The sequence below is a fragment of the Phoca vitulina genome, unplaced genomic scaffold (genome assembly GCF_004348235.1).
Source record: "Phoca vitulina isolate PV1807 unplaced genomic scaffold, GSC_HSeal_1.0 scaffold66, whole genome shotgun sequence".
Classification (NCBI taxonomy): Eukaryota; Metazoa; Chordata; class Mammalia; order Carnivora; family Phocidae; genus Phoca; species Phoca vitulina.
The window spans coordinates 1136812-1148401 of NW_022589769.1; the positions used below are offsets into that span (position 1 = coordinate 1136812).

The 11590-nt window shown below is 40.1% G+C and overlaps 1 protein-coding gene across 9 annotated transcripts in view; it reads left to right on the forward strand.

The window, feature by feature from the left end:
* The window catches only part of RBFOX1 (RNA binding fox-1 homolog 1), a 1177605-nt gene that overhangs the window by 1061968 nt on the left and 104047 nt on the right, over positions 1-11590 (forward strand). For all 9 annotated transcript variants that reach the window (XM_032392249.1, XM_032392251.1, XM_032392258.1 and 6 more), the window contains 3 exons: positions 1476-1529; positions 8457-8549; positions 10290-10350. In XM_032392249.1, coding sequence (XP_032248140.1) covers positions 1476-1529; positions 8457-8549; positions 10290-10350 — 208 coding nt within the window. The remainder of the gene's footprint in view (positions 1-1475; positions 1530-8456; positions 8550-10289; positions 10351-11590) is intronic.

Here is an 11590-nt window from a genome sequence, read left to right on the forward strand (position 1 = left end):
CCCCCCCCCGCAGCGGCCCATATCCTCTGACTGAAGCACAGTGGTCAGGGAAGCTGCCTCTGGTTCTCTGTGTTCTAATCATTTATTCCTTTTCTTTCCCTCCCAACCACTCTGGCCTCTGCTACATGGAGGCTGCTTAATGCTTTCCACCCAGGGGAGAGAGACAGAACACAGAATCTCCTCGGGCAATAAAGGATGTCATAAAACTCCAGGCTGCAAAAGCGAATGTTATAATATGAAAGCTCAAAATAAAGGAAAAGGAGGATGGACATATTCCTTCATGTGGTTCTGTTTACTTTTTAATCACTAGAACGAGCACTTGCCCTCACTGTGCATCAGGGTAAAATTCCCCTCATAGTTTTCCTGGACCATGTCACATACTTTTATGATACCCTCTCCCACCTGCACACTCAAAAATACCCACTGTATTTCATGCAATCTAAGAAAAATGAAAGGACCCCCAATGTCAGGGGAAGAGGCTCTTGAACTCTCAGATGCTTCTGGTTTCGGGGTCCCTGTTCCCTTATTTTTAAAGTGTGAATCACGAATTGCTTGATGTTGCTTTCTCAGTAGGACTATGAGATTTATCAAATAAAAAAAAATACAAGATAACAATAGCTGAATTTGAATTTTAGATAACATATTTTATTAAGTATAAGTGTATCTTAAATATTGCAGGGGATGTAATTATCCTGAAAATTTTGAAATTTAAATTTAACTAGGCATCTGTAATTTAGTTGGCTGCCCTATTTGTAATCTGGAACCATGTCTGAATGCTTGAATATGTCGAGTTGCTTTCACTTTTTATAGAGCCTATTCCTGCTAATTGTCTAAAATCTATTTGTTTGTTTAACAAAATGAAGAATCATCTTGAGAGAAGTATATTTTGGCCTCAGGGCTAATCACAGCTATGCTGGTGTCTTGATTATGATGGATGTCCACATGGTGGATCTTGCTTTCATCTGTTTGTACTTGACTTCTCTTATATGGCCTGGCTCTTACTGTAGCTTATACAGGGGTCAAAGGCCACCATCCTCACCATCAGATTCCACTTGGACATTTTACCATCAAAATCCCACCTCATCAACGGTGCTTCTCCCAGTGGCTAGTGGAGTAGCCTAGAAGGGTCAGTTTATACTCCAGCCAGTTTTAATCTTTGCTGTTCAGTGCCTGGGAAAGCAATTGTGCACACATAAAGAAAGGAAAATAGAACTAACCACCTGACTACACATTTTGCACCAGGCCCATACTATGACATCTCACTTGGTGGGGTATCCAGTAAAATAGAAATCATATGTCTGGTTGTGCTTTCTCTTGGTTCAAGCACATCACTAAGGATAAAACAACATCAAATGTCTATCCCTGATATTAAAAAAAAAAAAAAAACAAACTCTGACTTGGGGTACAATTACCAATGTGCATAGTATGATTTACTCCATTTCTCTTGCTTATAAAACATTTCTATTTCTTTGCAGCAATTTGGTAAAATCTTAGATGTTGAAATTATTTTTAATGAGCGGGGCTCAAAGGTAAGCGATTTAATTTACTTTAGGACTGTTTAGCTTATTTTTAAATGTTTGCTATGGATAATGGGAAACAACTGCACTCTTTTAATTAGCACATTGTGAAAATACACTTCAGTGGGAATTCCTTTAGAGACCTTCTCCAGTTTCCAAAATGGTGGGAAATACATTGGGTTCAGTTTAAATGTATAAGGGGGTAATTTAAAATTGCTGTTTTATACCTATCTATCTATCTATCTATTTATCTATCTATCTATATATATATATATATATCAAGTTTCCAGAGGAAAATTACCCGTGCCTAAAAAATAATGTTGTTGCTACATTTTTGTTTTTCAGTGATAATTATGTTCTTTATATTAAAAAGTGAGTTGATAGTCTCATGCGCAGGTAAATATGTGATTATTCTGTATTAATAAAGTGCAGTTATTTTCCTGGGTTGTAGGGGAGAAAATTTCATATACACCAACCTTTTGAATATAGTTTTTTTCATTAATATGTTTACCACTCCACCTTTTGCAATTTGCCATTGCTTTGAATTTGTTTTTGGTTTTTGGTTTTTTTCCATAGGAGACCAATTTTTAAGTCGATTTTCCTAGACCTAAGCATGTTAGTAAAAATCAGGGTGCTGGAAAGGCTCCAGCACCTTCAGCATGGAAATATGTTGGGGGAAGAAAAGGCCCAACTCTCTCAAAGCATCCTGTCTCTCAGAGGTCATCAAAATGAGGTCCCCCCGAAGAGCAGCACCTAGGAACGTATCAGAAATGCAAATTCTCGGGGTCCAACCCAGACCTACTAAATCAGACGCTCAAAATGGGAGCCCAGCAGTCTGTGTTTCAACAAACCTTCCAGGCCCGTTGTTAAAGTTGCAAACACTGTGTTTTCCTGTTTTAGACAAATGCCAACACTTCATCTAAATGCAGAATGCCCCTTTGCCCACTGGTGTTTTGCAGTAGCTAAAGTGTCCTCATCCCACCGGCACGCACAGAAAACTCCAGGGCTCTATCAGAATCTCCCCTGAGGAAAGCAGTGCATTCAGCTTAGCAGCAGATACTGAGTGATAACAGTCCTGTCAGAGGACTCAGAGAGTGACCTCAGCAGCCAGAAAGTGACCACTTTCGATAACTCTACCCGGTTTCCAGAGTGCTTGTCCCCGGGCTGAAAGGAATTCTAAGCTCCCTTGCATCCTCAGACTGTGAAAGTGGATATTGGGACAAATTGCTTATCAGATACAGAGAGATACTGGATTTAGCCCCATAACTTTCCTCACGCAGGCAATTTGGGACAAGTCAGTATCCAGGAGGGTTACAAGAAGAACTGGTTTTCTCTAAGGGGGCAGGCAAGTGCTAGCTCTCTTGGGCACAACAACCATCTCCTTCCCATGATCAAACAATTGCATGTATTATTCTTTGGGCAGTCGGCACCCTTTCCCTCCTGGATAAGATGATGCAGCTTGATGTGAGGGAAGAAAATTCCAGTATTCTCCTCTCCACGGCCAAAATGATGATGCGATATGCTGGATGAGGAGAAAAAAAATCAATTCATTATACTCTCTGATTCTGCTAGTGCAAGGGTCTTCTTCTCCCAAAATTTCAGGTATTTTAGTTACTCTTCTATCAGTAACGTCACGTGACCTCTAGGCTGCGGGAAACATAAGTTAATTCTCTTTCTGCTCCTTATATGAAAATCATCATAAGAGCTGTTTCTATACCTGCAACGCAACGTGCATTAAGAGAAAACGTGCCCAGGGACGCCTGGCTGGCTCAGTTGGTAGAGACTGCGACTCTTGATCTCGGGAGTCAGCGTGGTTGTGAGCTCGAGCCCCACGCTGGGTGTAGAGATTACTTAAAAATAAAATCTTAAAAAAAAAAAAAAAGTAAGAAAAGAAAAGGAAAAAAAATGTGCCCAGCCTAACTAATCCTTTTCACTCAGGCCTGATGCATTCTTGGCAAAATCCTAGAAGATGACCTGGAATGTTGGCCAACTTTCTTGTAATCCTGGGTCTGTGGCGCTACTGCTTTTAAAGGTTTTTTTTTTTTTTTTTAAATTTATATTTAATTTATATTTTGTTTTGTAACTTTGGCCAGTTGGAAAAAGCTGTTTAATTCCTTTCGAGAGCTGTTTTGGGACATTAGAAGAATATCGTTTGCTATTTTGAAAGTACAATGGAGGTACTATTTTTAATACTTCCTCTGTCATTGCCATGATTAGCTTGTCTCTGGGGCTTTAGCAGTGAAGACTGTTTAAGTTTGCCGCATCCAGCGACTGACTTTGTGAACCTGCTTTCTACTTTTGATTAGGAGACATCAAGAATAGCCTGGGTGGGTAGGCTCCCTCCGAAAGAGGCGGTCTGGCAGGTGCCGGGGGCTGACTGTTTCGGTGTGACTGGAGTGTCCTCGAGACAGTCCTTTGGGGAACTGCTAAATGGGGACAGTAGCTCACACAGGGATATTTTTCAGACTTGACATTATCGTCTGCAGGAAAGGGCCTTATTTAAAGGGACATTTCCATTTAAATGGTTGAGAAATCTGAACCACTGTTACGACCTCCTGTTCAGCATCTGGTGTAGGAGAAGCAGGCAGGAAGCGGGTGGGCCCTTCAGAGCTAGGAGTTCCCCGGTCCCCGAGTCAGGTCACTCAGTGCTCAGTGAGTATGGCTGTGTGTTCTGGGTGTTTGGTGGGTGTGTGTATGTGCGTGTGTGTGCACGTGCACACGTGTGTACCCTATTCAAACACAGGTACTATCTATGTTCTCCTGAGAATGTATAGCATAAATAGCTCATGGGTACATGGATAGCAAGTACACAGGGAAACCACACTGTAAAAAGACACGCCAGACTCTGAAAATGAGAATTTGATAGCACTTAGGGGTGAGAGATCCTATCATTCATTTTTTTCCTTTTAGGAGATTTAAAAACATTTTGGTGAACTCTGAAACGGTGTATGTGGGGGATACAGCCAGAGAGAGCTACTTCTTAATATACCCGGGAAATATATAGTCTGATCTTTGATTCAGTAGATTATCTGTGAGGACTGGTTCCATCCCAGGTGCAAGAAGATGGGTGAATCTGTGGCGAGTGAGACCGAAGTGACTCTCGGAGACTTTCCTGAGTGGTGGGGGAGACAGACCACGTAGACCAATGACTGTGTGCTGTGCTCTGGGCAAGTGGGCGGCTGCTGAGAGGCTGAGCAGGCAGACCGATACTGTTAGGGATGGGAAGGCTTTTGGAAAGAAGGGGCATTGAAGCTGGGAGTGAACATTCTCATGAGTAAGAATTTCCCAGGGAAGGGAAGGAGAGAAGGTGGTCCTCCAGGGAGAGGGAGCTGCATGTGCAAAGGGGAGTGGGGAGAAGTGAGACGTGAAGCTCTGAGTCCCACAGAAAAATGCATCTTTAGACTCGTGTCCACAGCTCCCTTCTTATACATAGTTCTCTGCACCAGCAACTAGAGGGTTTTCATTGAAGATGAAAAACCAGCACACTCTTCTGTCCCGGGTGCTTCAGAGCCTTTATTTAACATATAAAATGTTACAGGCGCATTAATACAAAAAAGGAAGCTATCACCTAAACATATACCACAAAACCAAAACAGAAAAATAACTGGGATATGGAAAAAGGTCAGAATAACAATTCACAAGAGATTTTAAAATAAGCAAGTCACACTGGCCTGGCGGTCCATCTCGGGATCCCCATTAGTATGCTTTCCCACGTGGGGTGGCACGTCACTGTCACCTCACTGGGTCTTTTCTCCAGCAACCTTGCGCCTTCTCTCGGCCCCACCCCTCTACTGAGGTGAGCCCTGGGAGCAGTGCGTCTCCTGCAGCAAAGAGCGCCTGGTCCGAGCCCTGTGTGCCCCGCACGCTCTAGAATGTTAAGGGTTCCACATCCAGCATTGCACCCAGCTCCTGTGCTCTCAGGCCAAGTCCAGAATGTGCTTCTTCCGTTCCCCTTCTAAAGGCTGAGATAAAAATATCCAGAATGTTTTTCAGAATTCCAAGTTGTGGTTTCCTTGAGATAGAATTCTGACCTTGAGGCAGGATAAAAGAAACAGCCTCAGCACCAGTTTCAAAGAGTTGCCCAGCACCTGCAGTTGGCAGAGGGAACCTGAATGTGGCCAGGTAACTGGCATCACTCTCCAGATGAGAATTCTGGCGATCTTCTGACCCAGGGAGGCCAGGTCCCTTCTTGCCTTGGGGGGGAGGTGTGACTGTCCAATGGAAGAGGTAAGACAGTCCCTTTGGTATTTGGGGACTGTGTCTGGAACAAGCACTTCTGAACCCAACGTTCTAGAATCTCAACTAGTCATCTCAGCAGCTGGAAATAAGAAATATTGAGGACCTAAAAAAACAAAACAAAACAAAACAGAGAAAGAGAGCGGAATGTAGCAGAAAATGAAAGTAAGACTAAGAAGCGTCCATATATATTATCTTACTTCAAAACAAAGTGAGAACATGGGAATGTAGTGAACTTCACATAGGTTTCAAATCCTATTTCTGTCTCCACCTTCATGTCTCCCTGATGCACATAGTGCTGATTTTAGGCCAGTGTGGGTTGCCTTGGGGTCAGATGAGAACCACAATGACATGATTCTTTGGGATGATGTATGGTGGGTGGCTTCATGAATGGTGCCCATGGACAGCAGTGATACCACCAAGCCCTCCATCGATAAGACTCAGACTGTGGATTTTCTCTGCTTGCCTAGTGAGAGAATTGCCCCTGATGCAGCCAGAGTCCTCACTTCCCTTATTTGTTAGATGTATGACATTCTGTGCATGCTAGAGAGTTCGGTTTTGAGGGGACAATGGCTGTACCCCTGCACCTAAGATCCAAATCACCAAGTCAGACAGATACTCATCTCTGAAACTCACTCCACTCCATAAGTTGCTCATTGGAAACCGGCAACATAATATTCTACCTCATACAAGGAACTGGAACTTGCCTTTGATGGTGGTTGGTGATATGAGAGGCCATGGGAATGCAGCTGCTGGGCTGTGCAGTAGCTTTCTCAGCAGACAGATTTCTGGGCTCCACTCTGGGATTCTGATTGGGTAGCTATGTGGCGGGGCTCAGGAATCTAAATGTTTCATATGCTATGCCCCCTGCTTCCTTTCACTGTGCAACCAAGTTTGGGACCCTCTAAGCAAGAGTCAGCGCCATTAATAGAGCAAAGCCTTCAAATTCTGTCTTCAGTCCATTGAAGAGCTGTTATTTCAAAATTCATTGGTTAGCCTAGTATATTGGGACACCTCACATGGGTGTACCAGTGATGTATGAGACAAAGTTATATATGCTCCTTCTCTTATGGAGCATAAAGGCTTATACTGATCAAATCATCCAGACTTACGCTAATCACAGATCCTCACAGTGGGACATATTATAAAAGATTTTTCAGTCCAGTCCTCCAAAGTAAAGCTGCTTATTTTTTCTCTATAGAATTCTGTCAAATAATCATTTAATTTAGCATGAATCCACCCACAGATGGGATCTCCTATAGATGAGCCCATATTGACTTTGGAAAGTTCTCTCTTCGGGCAGACCATAGGCCAACACCTCTCTGAATACCCTAGCTTTGGATATCACTTCAGCAACCTACTGAGGGGTTGGGAGTTAGCGTTAGTTGGTTATGACTACTTGTTATTTGTAATTACTGTCTGTTTTATCAGTGAGACTGAATATCAGACTGTCCCAACTAAGCTAAAAACCAGAGTGTCCCTTTATTGAAGTTTACCCAGTTGCAAATAGGAGTCCCAACACATTGCATTGTTTCACCAGAATGAGCTGGGCAAATTTACACTGGAATGGTTTCAAAAGGTTGGTGTATATTTCTGAACAAGATGTACAAATATTTTTAGGGGTTTTAAAAATAATGTGTCATATTTTCTGTACTCTTCTTAGGAACAGTGTCAGTGAAGAAAAAAAGGTGGATTTTGACAATGTGACGTTTAGTGGGGTTGTTTTTTGAGGCTGAAATATTAAAACAAAATATGCCAGTGGTGAAGTAAAGGGTCTATTTGTTGTCTATCAGTAAGAGAGGAAGTGCCCAGAGTGTTTTGTGAATAATATTCTCTTAACAAAGCTCCTTTATTTTCTACCTGTTGATTTGACAAATGAATATCAAGATAATGTCTTAGAACATTATGATACGTACATACATTTCCCGTTTCAGTTAATGAAGTAGCCTGGAAAGTTGACAAATTCAGAAGCATATATGTTTTTGAGGGGAGGGGACAGTATTAATATAAAAAAGCGCTACTTGAACTGTTTGCATTATTAATCAATTGATGTTTATTTCAATTCATTTCATGTGATTATTTTGTTTATTAGATCAAAGAGTTTAAGATTTATTATGAAAAAGGTCTTTCCTTTTTTTTAGTCTTCTAATTTTTATTTTTGAGAAGTTAAGGCTGTAAAATTGACAAATTTGAATAACCCTAAATTGCATGAAGAAGAGATGTTCTTAAGACCACACGGCATGACTCTGTAGGCAATGTTAGAAGATTTTGGCATTCATTGTTGAATTTCGTGCACACGTTTTATTTTATTTTATTCTTAATTTGCATGTCAAGAAAGTGGTTCCCTTTTTTTTCCTCGTTATTTCATTTTCTTCTCTGTGAAGACACTGTAAATTTATTTTGATCTCATTTTCTTTCCGTTAGACTTATTTTCTTCTGTAGTGACATTTAGAAAGGTATTTTTGGTATCATTTTTTGAATTCTTCAGGGGTTACAGCTAACTGGTGACAGAAAAAAAATCTTGTTCACATTTGTCGCTTACTTATTGCACATCTTCGTATTCTTATAATTTCTCTAATTTGCATGTTACAGAACTGAAGCCAGGACAAGAAATAGAAATTAAAGCGAGAGAACGTTACACAGTGGTCGTTGACTGGAATAATAATCTGCATGTTGTTTTCCCCTTCTCCCTCCTGCATGCAGGGATTTGGTTTCGTAACTTTCGAAAATAGTGCCGATGCGGACAGGGCGAGGGAGAAATTACACGGCACCGTGGTAGAGGGCCGTAAAATCGAGGTGCATGTTCAAAATATTTTCCTTTACATCTTCTTTATAAATGTCTGCTTCACGCTCATTCGTTGTTCCAGATGCATCATTGTGTCTTGTATGTGACCCTACTCCCTTCTCATTGTTTATATATATATATATATATTTATATTTATATATAAAAAGGAAAACTGGCCTTACTTTTTTTTAAAATTTTACTTTATTATGTTCTTATTACTGATGAAAGGTGAATGGCAAAAGTGAGACAAAAAGAAAGGTTACTCTGAACTTTTTTTTTTAATTTTCTGTGTTTTATAATTGATGGGTGCAGTAGGTTCCAAACAGTGGAGACAGTATGCAGAACAAAACAAAAAACAAAGCAGTTCTTTTCTTTTTTTTTTTCTTCCTTTTTTTTCTTTTTCTTTCCACTGCAGGGTTGACGAGGGATCCACAGTGGTGTCCAAATTGAGTCAAATGGTGAAAGCAGTAGCATTCGGAAGAACAATTGTTTCTTAAAAAAAAAAAAATGAGAGGTCTTTGTCACTGAACCTTTCATTTTTTGTTTAAGAAGCCAGTTTGAATCTTTGCCTTCTTTTGATAATAAAGTGACTAACCAAACAGGATTTCCTGTTCAATATCTGGCCCCTCTTCACTGAAAAATAAATAAATAAATATAAATAAATGCTAAAATTTCAATATTCAGAATCTAGTCTTTCTACCACTGGATCTCCCTCAACATGGCCACAGGGTTATATTTGTTAAAACTTTAAAAAAAAATACCAGTTAAAAATGCTTTAGTCTTTGGAGTAAGATGTTGCATATTTTGCCTTTCGTTTCCCCCCCCCCCTCGACGATAACGCTTAGGCCCCTCACCAAACTCTCAGTAACCATGGTAACTGTATACAAACCCATGCTGGCGATGGTGGTGAATGGTAAGTGGTGAAGTCCATCTGCCGCTTCACGTATTTAGTGCTGATTATCTCTATACATATATATACCACGTGGATTTTTTTGACTTGTTGTATTAAGTTTTCTTGATGCTCTATTTTTTTGGGTACCGGTACGCCTGTAATTGAGTGTACGTTCTAAGCGAGCCTGGGAGGCACTGACTGGATTGAGATATGATAGTGCACATCTTACTCAGATTGTTAACTCCATATTGTGTTAAACAATGCACCCTCTCTTTTATCCTTTTGTTAGCTGTGACTTTAAAGCTTGAATGATCTTGTTAATTCTTGCGATGTCAAAGGCTCTTGTTCCAAGTGTTGAATGCTAGATGTTGCTCTCCCCGATGGTCCTTCCCTCCTAAAGTGTTGCACACGGCTAAATCTTGTTTGTCCCTTTTTTTTTTTTACATTTATGTTCCCTTGTACCTTGTCTCTCCCCTCTTCTACTCCACTGCATGTTCCTTCATATGAATTTTATTTTGTGTTTAAAAATATTTATTGTTTCTGTGTTACCATGGAGTACACGCATGCTTTTAAATCTTCAATTATGCAGTTCCTTTTAATTTGCTTTTACTGTCTCCTTATTAAACTTTTAAATGATATGACATTGCTTTATTGAAATGATTTGTAAGTTAAAATGGTTATGAAGTAAATGTAATTATAAAAATGTATGATTTTGTTATGCACCTACTGCCTTTTATAAATTAAAATGCATTTTAGTTTTTTTTTTTTTAATAAGTAATCACAGTCATAATGCATGCAACTAATTGAACTGTGGGCTGGCCCTGGAATATGTGCTCATTTGACTTTTCTATGTACATAGGTAAATAATGCCACAGCACGTGTAATGACAAATAAAAAGACTGTCAACCCTTATACAAACGGTAAGTAGAGATCGGCCTTTTACAAGAAGTCATCCCTACCTCTGAATCTATTAAGTAATTTAACCAGGGAATATGATTCAATAAGCCCTGTTAGCCTTGGTGTGGTTCCCATGTCCTTGCTGCTGACCTGCTACAGTGAACCACGTGAATCAATACGATATTTTTCAGTGACTACAGTTACCATGGTGAGCCCTGAGTAATGGGCAGAACTGTCAAATCACCATGTTGTACACCTGAAACTAATCTGACACTGTATGCCAACTAGACTTCAATAATAATTTTTTTAAAAGATAGTTTTCACAACAGAGGCAAATTTAGTTTTCACGTAAAGTGTGCATGCCCTTCCTCCAGTCTCTCTAGAATAACTCCCATTTGGGGTGAGATACAGTAATTATTGGGGGAGCATCTGGGTCATCTACTTTGCTGTTATTAAAGTAAGTCGAGGGAGGATGGAGGTTTTGTTTGTTTCCTTTTTTTTTCCCACCACAACCTCCTCGTTGATCCCTAGTCATTTCCAGAAGAGGGATGGCAGAATTTGGTTCTGGCCTTGAGTCTTGTCTGGAGCTGTGAGGATTTTGAAGTGGCTCAGAGGGTGCCTTCTGAGGAGCTCCATAGGATGAATGCAGTATTTGCTTTCCTTTGGGTTGCCCAGTGCTGTTTTGAGCCAGATGAGAATGTTGCCACGTACTGCAGACCCCTTCAGGACAATGCATCTCTGCTCTTCCTAACCAAGAAGCCATCTCAAAACCCCTCATGATAAGAATTCACATATATAACAAGAGTTGAAAGCACTCAATCATTTTGTTTCTTTAATCCTTCTCAGAACACATCTCTCTTAAGATATGGGGAGAGGGGAGCTACTGATATGCTAATCACATACTTAGTTGTACCAAAAAGCTAGGAAGAGTGTAATGTAGTAATTAAAGTATATACTCCAAGTGGGATATTACATCCATTAAAATGAGCAAGATGAGAACTCTGCAGGGCCCCCTAATGAATGAAAAATTTTAAAATGAAGAAGTATAGCATGATTTCAACTAAATTATGGAGGGCATTGCATTAAAATGCTAACTGCTGAGTTGAACTGTAAGACTGGAAGAAATTCTTCCTTTGTTTTGTAGGTTTTCAAAAATAATATAATTTTATTACTGAGATAAAGGAAATGTATGAAATTTTCCATTTTTAATATTTTTTTTTAAAGATTTTATTTATTTGACAGAGAGAGACACAGTGAGAGAGG